General features: G+C 51.3%; 1 protein-coding gene across 7 annotated transcripts in view; it reads right to left on the bottom strand.

Annotated features, from left to right (window-relative positions):
* The window catches only part of RNF213 (ring finger protein 213), a 136064-nt gene that overhangs the window by 36414 nt on the left and 83313 nt on the right, over positions 1 to 16337 (bottom strand). For all 7 annotated transcript variants that reach the window (XM_063599454.1, XM_008956539.5, XM_008956536.5 and 4 more), the window contains 11 exons: positions 15804 to 15997; positions 15114 to 15272; positions 10843 to 14451; positions 9222 to 9358; positions 8732 to 8827; positions 7324 to 7442; positions 6069 to 6188; positions 5458 to 5612; positions 4948 to 5095; positions 4538 to 4673; positions 387 to 578 (listed from right to left, as the gene is read on the bottom strand). In XM_063599454.1, the coding sequence (XP_063455524.1) occupies positions 387 to 578; positions 4538 to 4673; positions 4948 to 5095; positions 5458 to 5612; positions 6069 to 6188; positions 7324 to 7442; positions 8732 to 8827; positions 9222 to 9358; positions 10843 to 14451; positions 15114 to 15272; positions 15804 to 15997 (5065 nt within the window). The remainder of the gene's footprint in view (positions 1 to 386; positions 579 to 4537; positions 4674 to 4947; positions 5096 to 5457; positions 5613 to 6068; positions 6189 to 7323; positions 7443 to 8731; positions 8828 to 9221; positions 9359 to 10842; positions 14452 to 15113; positions 15273 to 15803; positions 15998 to 16337) is intronic.

The raw sequence follows: 16337 nt of genomic DNA, 5'->3' as shown, positions 1-16337 counted from the left end.
GCGATCTCGGCTCACTGCAACCTCCGCCTCCCAGGTTCAAGCAATTCTCCTGCCTCAGCCTCCCAAATAGCTGGGAATACAGACACGCGCCACCACGCCCAGCTAATTTTTGTATTTTTAGTAGAGACTGGGTTTCACCACATTGGCCAGGACGGTCTTGATCTCTTGACCTCATGATCCACCTGCCTCGGCCTCCCAAAGTGCTGGGATTACAGGCGTGAGCCACCATGCCCGGCCAAACTTCCTATTGTTACTGCAGAAAGCACCCACGTCAACGTTGCTCTGAAGTTGAGGGCTGCGTTTCACCCAGCACTTGGGAGAGCATATTAGGGTCCTGCTGTGTTCTGATAGTTTCTCTCCCCCGGGAAAGAAAGCCTTCCACTCACCTTTCATTATTCATCACAAGAGGAATGTTCAGAAGCATCGTGTCACTGAAAATAAACATCCAAAGATCTCTTGCCCAGGGCGGAGTATCTGGCCTGGTCAGTAACTCTAGGTTGCCGTCTGTGTCGATGAATGATATCATGCTCGCCAGCAGAGGGGTGACAGCACCTTGGACCCGCTTCCAGAGGGTGTGCCTGCAGCACAGAAGAGAGACGGGCCACCACGGGTCAGAGGAACCAGAGTGGCGGTCTGTCACCTTTTGACATTTTGTTCCTTCTTGAGCATTAACAAAACAACTAGTCTACTATTTACCACACTACAGCAACGGCAATAACTTGACATTTCCATCATTTTTAAGTCCTAGAAAACAGACTCACAAAGATGTCTAAGATTAGAGACGGAACTGGAATGAAACAATTCTACATCTAATAAACTGTCATTAGGTTACTGGAAGGGTGAAGTAGTGTTTGCTTTTTTATTTTTAAAACGTATATGTGAGGGTCTCACTCTGTCACGCCAACTGCGGTGTAGTGACACAATCATAGATCGTCATAACCTGGAATACCTGGGCTCAAACGATCCTCCCACCTCAGCCGTGCAAGTAGACAGGAGCAACACACCCAGTGCCACCACGCCCAGCTAATTTTTAAATTTTATTTTATTTTTTGTTGAGATGGGGGTCTCACTATGTTGCCCTAGCTGGCTGGTCTCAAACTCCTGGGCACAAGTAATCCTCCCGCCTTGGCCTCCCAAAGTATTGGGATTACAGGTGTGAGCCACCGCACCTATCTGCTTTATTTTTTGCAAGGCTGCATAATTTTTGTATGTAACTATTTTTCAGAACAAGTCATCAAGGTTCTCTAAATAAATAAAATTATGACGATTCATTTGGAAAAAATAAATATTTTAAAAATCTGTTGTAGATAGACTATAATACAGATGAAGAGACCAAAATGAATTTGTCCCAGATCAAACTAAACAAGAAGGCACATGTTTATCTGGAACTAAGTATTTGTTCCTGTTGATGTTTTTGTACACTAGATCTGAGTGTCTGATAGACAGGTGGATGGATAGATGGGCGGACAGACAGATGGGTGGATGGACAGGCAGGCGGAGGGATGGATGAATGCACAGATAGGCAGACAGAAAGATAATTGGTTAACTACAAGACATTTTGTTGTTATATATATTTTGTTGTATATATTTACATGTAACAATAATAGCTCTATTTCAAAATTCTTGTGTAAAGGATAAGAATTAAAAGGTGGCTGGGCACGGTGGCTCACGTCTAATCCCAGCACGTTGGGAGGCTGAGGCGGGCGGATCACCTGAGGTCAGGAGTTCGAGACCAGCCTGGCCAACATGGTGAAATCCCGTCTCTACTAAAAATACAAAAATTACAGTCGTGGTGGCAGGCACCTGTAATCCCAGCTACTCAGGAGGCTGAGCAGGAGAATCGCTTGAACCCGGGAGGCAGAAGTTGCAGTGAGCCAAAATCGCGCCATTGCACTCCAGCATGGGGGACGAGAGTGAGACTCTGTCTCAAAAAAAAAAAAAAAAAAAACCCCACAAGGTAATTAATGTTGGGGGAAAAGCGAAGCCTCTCTTTTGAAGAGAATAAAAAGAAATACCTACATTTTTAAAATATATAGTACAGAGGAACCTGGCAAGAATTTTAAAATGTCTATTGGGAAAATAAAGCATCCCAGTGCGCAGAGGGAGAAAACAGCAAACTAGGAAAAGTGTCGCGAACACAAAAGGCAGAAGGAAAACCCAGGTGCTGGGCCAAGCGCTGGGAGAGGCGGGAGCCGCTGAGCCTGGTTCCGCCCTATCTGGAGCCGCTGAGCCTGGTTCTGCTGCATCTGGACAGGCAGGCAGAGTTCGGGACACAAAGGACTCTCAGGATTTGGGCTGTTTAATCCCGAGAGGGCAAAGGACTCCAGTCCCCAGAACACAGTGGTGGTGAATCGAGGTAGTCAGGGTGCTGCTGGCCCTGGGGCAGGTGAGCTGAGGGTGCGGGTCTGGCCACCACTCAGCGGCTGCGCAGGCCTCACGGTGACCACAGAACACGACGGAGCCAGGCCTAGTGCTGCGTGAACAGCAGAGCGGGGAAGAGCAGACTGAGGAGGTTCAGTGACTCAGGGCTGGTCCCGGGGAGTGGAGTCGGGGATTAAAAAGCATCAACAGGCTGGGCACACGGGCTCACGCCTGTAATCCCAGCACCTTGGGAGGCTGAGGCGAGTGGATCACCTGAGGTCAGGAGTTTGAGACCAGCCTGGCCAACATGGTGAAATCTCGCCTCTACTAAAAATACCAAAATTAGCTGGGTGTGGTGGTGGGTGCCTGTAGTCTCAGCTACTCAGGAGTCTGAGGCAGGAGAATCGCTTGAACCCAGGAGTTGGAAGTTTCAGTGAGCTGAGATCGCATCACTGCACTCCAGCCTGGGCGACAGAGTGAGACTCCGTCTCAAAAAAAAAAAGCATCAAGAGAGTCCACAAGGAGGAACGGAGGGAAATTAAAATATTTCTGATCTCCTAAAATCCCTTCAGAAGGCGTGACAAGGAGAGAAACGAAGGATAACTAGAGAAAAAGTAGAATCAGAAAATCTCTGGTCACGAGGAAGGTGTCTGTAAGTCCCCATTCCCGTCCACCCCGCTTCTTCCTCCGTGAGCCCCCATTCCCGTTCACCCTGCTTCTTCCCCTGTAAGCCCCCACTCCCGGTCACCCCGCTTTTTCCTCCATGAGCCACCGTTCCCATTCACCCCGCTTCTTCCTCCGTAAGCCCCCATTCCTGGTTACCCCGCTTCTTCCCCTGTAAGCCCCCATTCCCATTCACCCCGCTTCTTCCTCCGTAAGCCCCCATTCCCATTCACCCCGCTTCTTCCTCCATGAGCCCCCATTCCCGTCCACCCCGCTTCTTCCTCCGTAAGCCCCCAATCTCGTCCACCCCACTTCTTCCCCTGTAAGCCCCCATTCCCGGTCACCCCGCTTCTTCCTCGCTTCTTCCTCTGTAAGCCCCCATTCCCATTCACCCCGCTTCTTCCCCCGTAAGCCCCCATTCCCGTCCACCCCGCTTCTTCCTCGCTTCTTCCTCTGTAAGCCCCCATTCCCATTCACCCCGCTTCTTCCCCCGTAAGCCCCCATTCCCGTCCACCCCGCTTCTTCCCCCTGTAAGCCCCCATTCCCGGTCACCCTGCTTCTTCCTCTGTGAGCCCCCATTCCCGGTCACCCCTCTTCCTCCGTGAGCCCCGATTCCCGTCCACCCCGCTTCTTCCTCCGTGAGCCCCCATTCCCATTCACCCCGCTTCTTCCTCTGTAAGCCCCCAATCCCGTTCACCCCACTTCTTCCCCTGTAAGCCCCCATTCCCGTTCACCCCGCTTCGTCCCCTGTAAGCCCCCATTACCGTTCACCCTGCTTCTTCCTCACGTTCCCTCCTGCAGATCACACCTGGCCGTAGGTCCAAAGCGAACCTATCACTGGCACAGAAGCTTGGACCTGGAAGGGGACTCATGGAGGAGTCCGCTGTCTTTTAGAGATGGGAAAACTGGGCCCAAATAACCAAGTCACTGGTTTCTTAGGCTTTCAGGCAGGAGGTCTGAGAGTCTGTCTTAAAGAGACCCTCCGTCTGGGGCCCAGAGCACCCCTCCTTCCTCAATACACGGCCACATCCAAGATAATCAAGGTTAGTCTCATGGGTGACAGAAAAATAACCATGGCAGTGAATATACTGCTGGGTCCTGGTTTTGCTGTTACCATTCTTCAAACAGCAGGACTGGGAAAATCCCGCCTGTCCCCTGCCCGCTCTGCACGTCATTTTAACTTCATAACTGAAAACAGCAGCCCTTTCTACGGTTATCAACATAAATGTCGGTAAATGTTCTACTCTAAGAACAGATGTTTTACTTTTTTTAAGTTTTTAGTATGAAAAACTGTAAACACGAAATTAGAGGAAGAGTCCAGCACCTGCCATTTGGCCACTGTCCAGACCCACTGTGTGCTTCTTGGGGAAAAACTTTACAGCTTTGAATGGCTGAGAGGTTTGGAAAGAAACAGCTCAGTCCCCATGGCCCGGATGGAGAGAGGATCCCTGCAGGCAGGTCCCCATGCTGCCACCAGATTGGAGCCACTCCTTGCTTCCTTTAGTCACAGTACCTGAATGTGCCCGCCTCCTGGAGAGCGTCCTGGTTGCAGGCTTCCCTTGCCAACCACTCCAGAGGGTGAAACTGGCTCTCTTCTTGCTTCTTTAAAAGGACATTGAGGCGCCTCTTGGATACCCGCAAGAAAGAGGCTGTACAAAGGCAGAAACAGACGTTCAGCATGGCCGTGGCTCAGCTGTTGGCTCCGGAGTGCTTCTGTCCCACCTCCCCCAGGAAGGGAAGTCCGTTGGCCAGGCCAATTCTAGAGCAAAATCTGAGAGATGCTCTTAGATTCCCACTGTGTCACTGCTTCTGCTGAGCCATGGAAACCTGAGAGGGTGTCCCCAAACACACAGTGAAATGATGCCCACTCCTCAGGAAGAGCCCACGTGGGGGCAGGGGCAAGAGGGGTGGGGAGGCTCATACCGTGGCACGCGTCATCCTCATTCAAGAGGCCCAGGAGGAGCACCACCCTCCGCATATTGCGCGTGCAGCTCTCGTTCTGGTCTCTGAGCATGCCCACGGCGCTCTGCACACAGCTTCTCAGCAGCCTGGTGGTGTCCAGGATCGACACCTGTTGGTGGAGACGGTTGGGTCACCCGTTTCTGCCACTGACACAGTGGGTAAAAGCCAAACCGCCCATATGCGATGAGGGTCTCAATGCAGCAAACAGCACAGGGCGGCGGTCCTCACGGACAAAGAAGAGACGCCGACCTCCGCCCTGCACCCCCGAAACTGCCGGTGCAGATGCCCTTGACCCCCAGTAACCCCCAGTAACCAGCAACAAGACCGTCACTGTGTGAGGAAAGTGGGGCGCCATCCTCACCCCTGCACAGCGGCGGTGACTCCTCTAGCTCCCAATGCAAAAGCGTTTAAAGATGCAGCTCAGAAGCATCACCAGCAGCACAAGGGGAGGTCCCGAGAACCAGAACTTACATCACTGCCTCCGAGTTCAGAGGTTTCCTTTCCCACCTTCTCATAACTTTCTGTTTCCATGGCCTCCTCTGCCACCTCTGCCACCTCCCCTGATGTGCTGGCCTCCGTTTCCATCGCCTCCTCATGGCCGTCTTCCGCCCAGTGTTCTAAGCCCACTGCAGTCGAAGCAAACGTGATTGCATTACCACTCAGAAGGTGGCACAGGGACTGGCAGCGGTGCCATCTGGGAGTCTGTGTGTGTGCTCAGCCTCCGAGTGCAGGCTTCCCCGGCCCCTGCTGTGGTGCTAGGTCCCCAGATGAGAGATCACGGTCATGAAGATCAGCCCCCAAGGCAGCCCCTTCCTTCCAGCCTGGGCTCTGGCGTGTTCTAGGTGCTCACTTCCATGGCTGGCCTGCTCACAGAGCTCTACCTCAGCCTGTGGTAAGCGCACCTGCTCGGCCCTGGTGCTCTATGATGAGCCACCAGTCAGTTCTGCAGATGTGTCCCCGAGCTCCTGCCGAGGGACGAAACACGGTGGCCCTGCTCCTAGTGCCATGTGCACGTCACGCTCCACACCTGCCATTTGCCCTTCCACCACCTGCTCCCCCAGGGGCTCCGCCTCGTGACTCACGCTCAGGCAAGTCTCCGGGCGCGAACAGCTGGCTGATGGTGACATGCTGCAGCCTGGTCACATCAGAAACCATGAGGGTGGATCTCCGGAGGTCATCGATGTGGACAGACTGCCACAGCCCTGTGAAGAGTGAAGCCACCCACAACTGTCTTGTGTCTTTCCCGGCTGCTGCTCAGCCCTAAGCAGGGACATTGCACACCCTGGCTTGTCATTATCTTGCTGCGCAATGAATGACTGGCACCCTGAAGCTGAAACCCTGGAATGGGCCTGCGCAGAAACCACCCAACCCGATACTATACACGACCCGATTCTATGCCCATCGACAGCTTCACCACAAGCAGCAACGGTAAGACCTGCAATGGCCGGCGTGGGAAGGACGCGTGGATAAGGCCTGTGGTTCTTTCACCCATGCATTGTTGTATTTGCTGTATCACAGTTAGTGAGGGGTGGGGGACACTGGCAAGGTCTGCCTTCCATTCTCCACGAAATTATTCAAGTAAACTTACTTTCCTGTTTCTGGAATACCAACTTTTCTATGTCATAAATAGCTGGTGACCATTCCTTGGAAAAAAAGAGATCTGAAGATAGTCCGACCCCCGCCACTCTCCCTCCCCGCCAAACAGGCGTATCGGTGCGTTCCTGACAGTGTCCGTCGGGAGTCGGGAGTCTCCACGCCGTGTGACCCACATGCTAAGAGGTGAGGAGCTTGCCTACGGTCAGTCCAGGAGAGGTGCACGCAGCCTCCCATCCCAGGATTCATGTTTTCATGGTAATCAGTGGTAAGAAATCTAATCGCATCTGGAAAGAATCCTCTTGAGGTTAACAATAATATTCTAATTTCAGACTGTACAACACAGAACCAAATGAGAAACAGTTCCAACATGACTTAAATAAATACGCTGACTGGGCTGGGTGCGGTGGCTCACACCTGTAATCCCAGCACTTTGGGAGGCTGGGGCGAGCGGATCATGAGGTCAACGGATTGAGACCATCTAGGCCAACGTGGTGAAACCCCATCACTACTAAACATACAAAAATTAGCTGGGCGTGGTGGCGCACGCCTGTAATCCCAGCTACTTGGGAGGCTGAGGCAGGAGAATCGCTTGAACCCAGGATATTGAGGTTGTAGTGAGCTGAGATCGCGCCACTGCACTCCAGCCTGGTGACAGAGCAAGACTCCATCTCAAAAAATAAATAGATACAAATAAATAAATAAATACATAAATAAATACCCTGACTGATGTTCTGATCTCACCTCCGTGGAAGCCCACATAGGCTGTTCCTCTTCCCACCCGGGACAGTTTTGTGATGAAATAGACGAAGATACGGTCCTCATTTTCTCGTATTTTGTTGATTTCATTTATAACAGAATACCTATTTAAAGAAAAAAAAAGAATACCTATTTTAAAAACAAACACACACACAAAAACAAGCAAATAAACAAAGCAAAGCTGTGCAGCTGCAGAAGGGTGTTCTCCGAGCTGTTGGTTCGGTCTCACGGCCACCCGTTCCGATGAGTTTTACATAAACTTCAGAGCCCTGCGATCGTGATTTCTTCTCTCACAAGGGGATGAGAAATCTTCTCTTAGCGGCTCGTTTTCTTCCCCATTCCTGTGTCCTCTGCTTTGAAGTGGCATTCCTTCGTTGACCAGAAACCCTATCTTGTGCTCCTCAGTGGGCCTGCCCCGGTGCAGCTAAGGGTGAGGACAGCTGAACTTTCCATTCCTTCTTTTCTCTTAAGCGATGGGGGTCTTGCTGTGTTGCCCAGGCTGGTCTCAAACTCCTGGCCTCAAACGATCCTCCTGCCTCTGCTTCCCAAGTAGCTAGGATTACAGGAAACAGCCCCTGTACCCAGCGGACCTTTCCATTTCAACAAAGAGTTCTGTGCGCAATGCCATTCCCTTCAGATGACCAATGGCCAAAGCCAGTTTCTTGTTGAGATTTAAGCCACGAACTGAAATATGGCATCCAATGCTTCAAAAAGGTCCAGAAATCACTTTTACTTTAAGTAATAAAGGCACAAAGTTAATTCTAAGAGCATCAGACTTCCCCTACAAACACTATAAAAATATCCAATAAATAGGAAAAAAAGCATTTACCTACTGTTGTTTCCCTCGAACTTGAAATAAATTCAAATTGTAGAATTCAAAATTAATAATGACCAAAACATGTCTACAAACACAGGCTTCAAAGGCATCCTTTTATAGCTTGTTAATGTTCCATTATTTACACCTCTCGCATTTCACCTTTTTTGTGGGGAGGACAGGCTCTTGCTCTGGCCCCTAGGCTGGACTGCAGTGGTGGGATCGCAGTTCACTGCAGCCTTGACCTCCCAGGCTCAAGCGATCCTCCCACCTCAGCCTTCTGAGCAGCTGGGACTAGAGGTGCACTGTGGAAGGCTAATTATTTTATTTTTTTTTAGAAATGAGGTCTTGCTCTGTTGCCCAGGCCCATTCCACTATTTTTGTAATGTTATTGGCCTTTTCTTTTTGTCTCTCTTCAGTTTCCCTAATCCCACTTGGGGGAATGAGGCGGGGGAAGAATTGTTATTTTTATTTCTATATTGATTATGATACTATACTGTCTTCAAGGAAAAAATTCTCTAGGACTTCCTACGTTTTGGGTTTTTTACATAGTTTCTGAGAAAAATACTAAAAACATACTTAGCTGAGGCAATGAGCTGGGCACTACGGATTCCATCTTCAAAATCTGTCTGAAAAATGAGGATTTTACATTTGGCTGTATTCGTTAAACAGTTTCTGAAAGAAAAGGGAAGTTATTCAAGTGAGTTCTCTGTCTTAAAAAAATGGATAAGAAAATTCCCCAAAGTGATGGGAAACATAAAGGCTACAAAGAAACAGCTACTCAGGTAGGATTTTCTTCAGTAAGAACAGATAGTCCAGGGGAGGAAGCCCAAGGAATGCCTCCTAACGAGGTCCGAGGATGGTGCTCTCGGAGGAGGATGTTAGGCCAGACACCGCGTTGCAGAAGATGATGGAGATGAGAGGGATGCTGGGAGAGACTTAACAAGGATCTATTTCACAGTCACGTGACTGTGGTGCTCATTAACTGGCACGGGCACCATCGCTACGCAGAAGCCACGCGGCTGCGGCTGGGGAGGGAGAGGGCAGCAGGGAAGGCAGGGAACCTCACCGGACTTCTTTGAGGAATGAGTACTCGGTGTCAAACTGCTGCAGCCACAGGAGTGTGGGTTTCGGAGCCCTGCCTGTGACCTCTGATTCTAAAATTTCACAGTCGTGACTTGTTAGCAGCCTGGAGAAAGTGGTGATCTACAGAGTTAAGAAATGCAAATTACTTGCCAGACTTCAAGGAAAGGTTGCAAGTCTGCTGCCAGGTTTAGACAGATCCTAGAAACCTGCGATGTTCAGCGCGGTGCAGTTGCCATACAACGGCACAGAATCCAAACCCAAAGGCGTTTCCCAAAACACGGCAGCGCTGGGGCCGAGAGGCCCTACAGGGCCAAAGGCATTGGAGAGACAACCCCACCCTGCCCCGAGGGTGCCTTCCTCTCCTCCCCAGAGGCCCGTGTCTCTGCCTGCTTGGTCCGTACTTGAGATTCTCATGATCCCTTAGGGCTCAGCACAAATGCCATTTCCTGTTATAGTACGACTTCATGCTTTCAGATGGAGTTCGTGGTTGGTGCTGTCCCCTTCCCCCAGATGTCAGCAATTCTCCTGTCCCAAAGGTCACTCCCCCATCACAGTGCAAGTCGAAACGTTCCTCGAGGCCTGCTGCTCTAGCCCAGGAATCCCTGCCTCACCACTGAGCTCAGATTCCTACGTCCAGCTGCACGATGCATGGAAACCTGTCCCCGGCGGACATCATCACTAGCCTCCCACAACCTGCTGTCCGTTCCTGCGGTATCTGTCATGATGAAGCAATGTCCACTCATCTAAGGAGGAATCCAGGGGGTCGCCCCGGACCCCTCCACCCCCCATCCCCCCACTGGGTGGTGGTATTGGCCCTGCCAAATTGCCTCCTGAGTATCTCTCCATTCCATCTGCTCCTCTCCTTTGTACCGTTCCAGCGGCCTCCCTACCGGCCCGTCTTTTCCACAACAGCCTTTCATCAGACTCCCTTCACCCAGCCAGGGAGACAAGTGTGCCTCCAGTGCCCGCTCCATAGGGCTGAGATGCGGCTCTGCAGAGTCACTGAGGGCCTCCAGTAGTTCTCTCTGACTGCACCTCATCGCCCCATCTCAGCACTACAGCCTTGAACCCTAAGAGCTGTCAGCGGCTCTGCCCACAGAAGGCCCTCAGCCTACAATCCCTTCCCGGCCATTCTTCCCCATCGGCGAGGGGCTTCTCCTAGGGAACATCTCATGTGAGCTCGCATCCTGGTCTGCACCGCTCCCCGCTGCCTCTAAGCACAGCATTTATCATATGATATTGATGGCATCTGTTCATGTGCTGGTCTCTCCATGCTCCCTAATGCTAACAAAGGACAAGGGCTACAGATTCATCTGTGCATCCCTAGTGCCCTTGGCCCGGTCCTGGAACATGGTACTTTATTTGTTGGTGTGAACATTGTGTATGGTGCTGTTACCAGCATGGCGCACTGCACAGAGCCAGGCACTCAGCACCTGGTTAACTGGACCTACTCCCCACACTTACCACGGAGGAGAGCTCAGCGTCTCAGCATCTCCCTGCAGGATCCCTAACCGCTGCCTGGGGAAGAATCTTGAATCCTGACACTAGGGATTTAGGACTCTTGGGTGACAGGGGATAGGGTACAAGTGCAGAAAGACAATCACCTCTGTGAAGATGGCGTGGCGCTCCAGGTCTGCCGTGTGCAGGTGTGCCTGAAGGAAATCTGCAAAGGAGTTGTGCCTCTGTCTGTAAAAGTACTCCTGCGACAGCGACTCCGCCTCGAACCCGCCCAGCGAGTAGGCGCTCAGCCGGACCACGGCGTCGGGCGTAGCGCAGTTTAGCAGGATCAATTTGGCCTCCCCAGACACCTTCTGGTGAAGTTCCTCCGTCAAGGCCCGGGGACCCTGCCTCTCTATGACCTGCAGCACCACAGACGCGCAGGCGTCCGAGTGGTAGCCGATGAAGACGTCAGAGGGGCTGTATTTGTGCCTCTTCTGGAAATGATCTGCTTTGACATTGATGAACTTCTCCACCCACGCACGGAGCTCCTCCACGATGCTCTTCTGCCATTTCTCCAGCACCGTGTTGATATCCAGATAGTGCTTCTCCAGCCGGTTAATGAGGGGGATGGGAAAGTGTTTGTACACGACGTCTTTCTCTTCAATGACAATCAGGCGGAAGTTGGGGTGAACCCGACATTTGACGCGGTGGGTCCCCAGACCGAGGTCCACGTACTTCTGGCCGCCGAGGTGGACGTAGTACTGGTTGAGTGCGTCGTAGAGGCTCTCGTAGAGGTTCTGCAGGTTGAGAAGCAACACCATCTTGCCTGTTTCCATGCAGATCTTCACACGATTGATGTTTCTGCAGAGCTGGGTGTACTCTTGGTCCTTGGGGAAACCAGAACCAAAAATAATCTCCGGCTGCTGGTCCCCCTCGAAGAATGTCTGCTGCAGGATCTGCAGTGCCACGTAGTTTTTGGTCAGCACGAGTAAGTAGCGGGACTCAGCATCTTCCTGCTCTCCACCCGGCACTTTCTGAGAAGGCCCAAAGATGTTCTGTTTGATCAGCTGCATGGGGCTGACTTCCTCTGAGCACTTGGCCTCGGGCAAATTGGCCAGAAAGATGTCCAAAGCTTGGATGTCATCCTTGCCACTGAAGTTCCTAAGGACAGCCTGTGCAATGTCTTGCGGGGAAGGCTTTCTATTTGAAGCCTTTGCTGCAGCAAAGACCATTTTGATGAGGCTGTAGTAGTCACGAAGCCCGAAGAATTCCTTGTCCTGGCGCTTACACACCGTTTCGTAGGCTTTGGCAAAGGACGCAAAGTACCCTTGGACTCGGTCCTGGACGAGGATGTCTGAGGAGCAGATGCCCTTGGCGCTCTCTATGAGCTCTGTCTCGTTGGGGCTGCTACGTGACACAAAAATGCCCCGGTTCATCTTGGCAGGGTCAAGGGCCCAGTTGGAGATGCCCACGAAGCCGACCTTTTTGTGGGGGGCGGGATCGTCTTCAATGCATCCGTCTTCCAGCAGCGGGTGCAGAGTCTTCAGGGGCATTTTGGGTGAGTCTTCCGCCAGCCCCACCTCATCTAACACCACCACAGAGACGTACTGCTGCAGGTCCTTCCCCTGCTGAAAGCGGGCGCACTGCCGGAAGGTGCTGATGATGCCCTGTGGGGTGGAGTGCGGGCTGCACTGGAAGGACACCAGGTGGACCTGCTTCAGGCTGCGGAAGAGATCTGAGTAGGCGGCCGGGCCCTGCATGGCGTCTGCCACGATGGTCTTGGCGAGAGACTTGGAGCTGCCGGGCTTCCCCACCAGGAAGAGGGGAATCTTCAGCTCGATGCAGATGACCATCATGAAGAAGTTCTCCTTCAAGGCCAAGTTCTTGGCGATGGTTTTCCTCAGAGGTACGCCGTCCAGAAAAAGATCCTGTGCCTGTGTTATTTCATCCAGAAGCAGCCTGCTGTCGTTATACGGTTTTGGAAAGAACCTGGCGATGGCTTTCCGATATGAGTCTTTCTTTTCTAAAGAGGCGTGGTAACACACCCCGATGGCCAGCATCAACGACCAGAGGACGGGATCTCTCTCGGTGTGATTTTTGCTGACGCTGGACTTGGAGAGAAAGGCATTCAGCTGCGCTAAGAGCATCGCGCTGTGCTCGTGGAACCACCTGAAAACTTTCACACAGCGCTCCACGTCCCTGAGGCTGACAAAGCTGCACTCATCTTCTGTTTTCCTCATGAAACCCTGAGAGGCGCAGAGGACTTCTGTGATCACGTGAGTCCCGTTTTCATCTAGGCTGATGGAATCAACCAGTCTCTGGACAATCTGCTGGATGTAGAGCTTTTCAGCAACGTCACTCAGTTGTCCAAAGTCCCACACCAGAGGAATCAGGCTCGGGGGCAGAGCATGGACCCGGTATACCAGCTGCCTCAGAGGAATGGAGCCCAGCCTGTCGGCCGTCTCCTCCATACTAACCCTGTAGCCCAAACCAGCTGACTCCAAACGGCAGATCATCTCCTCAGAGTGCTTCCGGTATGGATTGCAGGCAGCTATAATATGTAGGCCAGAGTCCTCAGCCAGAGGCTGGCCGTCCACCATATGATCACACAGGACTTCTTTGATACAGCTTATAGCTTCCGTTGTGTTGGCTTCATCAAAAAACAAGATGGTGTCCAACTGATGTTGGTCCTTATTGGCGAAGGCCACATTTTCAGCCTCCCTGACTCTGGAGTAGATCATGTCTGCAGTTGTTCCTCCGTGCACCTTGACCAGCTTTATGGTGTCAGCATTGGTACCACCACGCCGCAGGTCGCTAAGGAATTTAATAAGCCTGGTTTTCCCACAGCCAGTTTCTCCCATGATGATAACCGGGATCCCACACCGGAACCGCATCTCGATGGCAAGGATTTTAAGCATATTGTCGGTTGTGAGCTCATACGTTTTGTCGGGGTCGGTGGCCTGGGGGATCCCTAAGGTCAGGCAGAGCCTCTCAAGTTTCTTGTGTCTGGGCAGTTTATCAAAGTCGACATTGAAGGGCACCCTCTGGAGCAGCAGGCCCTGGTACAGGTCCCTGGTCATGACGTCTCTCTTGATGACCTTCCTAGTCAAGTGATTGATGGCATCGACACTGCCGTTGATGTTGGGCTGCAGATGGAAGCCGATGAATGTCATGGTTGTGTGGTCATCATTGAAGAAAACGTATGGGTGAGGCTCCGACTCCCACCTCTTCCGGAGGGAGAAGGGCGCTAGATCTTCTTCCCTAACCCCATCCATGGTGACCATGTGCTTCCCTGGGCTTTGGTCAGAGGTGTGGAGTGATGGTGTGGCAAAATCTCTTGCCATAAAGATCATGAAGGTCACCACGAACTTCTTGAAGCCCCTCAGTGTGTCGCCAATAAAACTCGGATTGCAGAAGAGAGAGGCCTCACAATCTCTGAGCTGATAATTCAGGAACCGAGCAAAGTTCCGAAGCTCTGACCAGGATGGGTTTATTACCCCGCAGTGAAACAGGAAATGCTGGAGGCATTCCTCCGGGGTGCCTTCGACAGAGCCTTCTTGATACTGAAACGTGTCTAGGTCTTGGTTTTGATTGAATCGTCTTAAATACTGGTAAGGTCTTTGGAAAGTTTCGCTGCAGAACTCCCGCAGATCCATCCCAGGCTCTGTGTCACTCCTCAGGGCACTCAGCTCCATGTCTATCACCTCTTTGGGAGGCCTGCAGGTGACTTTTGGGAAGATGTCAAGAAAACTGAACCGGGGGACACGTGTACGCTGGAAAGGAGAGACATGAATGAAACGGTTACAAGAAGACTTTCTAAGAAATGCTTTTGTGCCTTAACCCTCCACGTCATCTATATTGGATGGACCTTTATGAAACACGCACTGAAAATATGTAGCTTTCTGTATAGCCTTTTTTTCCACAGCATATCTTTTGCACATTAAGTAAGGCATTGCTGTGGGAGCTGCGTTCTGAGCCAGGAAATCACTTTCTAACCCAACTTCCCGAAACTAAGTTTCTCCACTAAGCTATACATGTATTATGTATGTGAGTGAACATAAAACTCTCTTTTGCTAAGAAATTTTTGACAAACATCTCCTTCTCATCTTAGCTGGCATTAGGAAAGGTGAGGTCTTTCAACAGATGAATTTCCTAGATTCAGAGCACAGCTGGGATTCAGACTGGGCATACAGCGTGAAGCCTGAATTGAACAGAAATATTGAAGACACTGCTAATTAATAGAAGAGTACTTTTATCCCAGACATGATTAAAAAGTGAGTTTAAAGATGGGCTTTTCTTTACTAACACTGCATTCAGCTGCTGCACTAAGTAAGGCAAAGGCGTGGAGTCTCCTAAACGCGCCATTCCACTTCAGTAAGACCAGAAAGAACCCAAGAGCCCCCCACACCAGGTGAAAACGCCCCACAGTACAGACCAGCGCTGAAGAGCTCCTCGACGGCACTGATGTCCTCCTTTCCAGGATTTCAACGATATACAAATGGCAGGGGTTCCGAAGCCACATTTTCCCATTTATATCCATTAAGTATTGTAAAATGAGGAGCTTGAAAAGAAACACCCAAATTCCAGTCTGCACCTAAGAACAGAATCACACGAGGTGTCAACACACGACACGATGGCGAGTTCTCCCAACTCTAAGTAACCCCTCCTTATTTTGCTCTTTGTCACGATGATCCTGATGATCAACATCAACATTTCAGCCAACAACGGCCCATGTCTCCGAGGGCAGCCCCATAAAATCCTAATACTGTATTTCCCTGTACCATTTTTATGTTTAGACACATAAATACGCCGTTTTACAACTGGCTCCAGGATTCAGAACAGCCATATGCAGCACAGGTTTGCGGCCTAGGAGCGACAGTGTGTACCATAAAGCCTGTGTGTGCAGTGGGCTCTACGTCTAGGTTAGTATAAGCGCACACCATGACGTCCACACAAGGAGGAAACTGCCTGACAACACACTTCTCGGAGCACGTTCCCACTGTTAAGCTTCACAGGACTGTGCGTGTGGAAACAAGGAATTCTATACATGGGGAGGAGTCACGCAGAGACATGGGGACCATGTCTTTACTGATGTGGCCATCGGCTGACGCTGGAGGGCACTTACTGAGGAGGTCACATCCAGGTGAAAGAGCACGGGGACCTTCTGATACTGCGCATCCAGGAAGGGCAGCAGGGCGCCCAGGACTCGGCTCTCATCCACCTGAGGGTCGATCAGTCGAATTGTTTTCAGAGGCACATTTTTCACGTTTAACTGCATCTTCATTTTGTCATGCAACCTCTTCACGTACAGAGACTTTCCTATAACATGAATACAGAAATTAGGGCTGGGAGTGGTGGCTCACACCTGTAATCCTAGCACTTTGGGAGGCCGAGGCGGGGGGATCACTTGAGGTCAGGAGTTCAAAGCCAGCCTGGTCAACGTGGTGAAATCCCGTCCCTACTAAAAATACAAAAAAAATTAGCCAGGCGTGGTGGCAGGCACCTGTAATCCCAGCTACTCAGGAGGCTGAGGCAGGAGAATCGCTTGAACCCGGGAGGCGGAGGTTGTAGTGAGCTGAGATTGCACCACTACATCCAGCCTGGGCAACCCTTAAGACATCCCTTAGGGTGCAGTTGTCATCGTTAGGGTGACAGAGCG

Source organism: Pan paniscus, chromosome 19 (assembly GCF_029289425.2).
Source record: "Pan paniscus chromosome 19, NHGRI_mPanPan1-v2.0_pri, whole genome shotgun sequence".
Lineage (NCBI taxonomy): Eukaryota > Metazoa > Chordata > Mammalia > Primates > Hominidae > Pan > Pan paniscus.
Note: the sequence above shows the minus strand (reverse complement) of the source record. Positions and strands in the feature narration are given on the sequence as shown.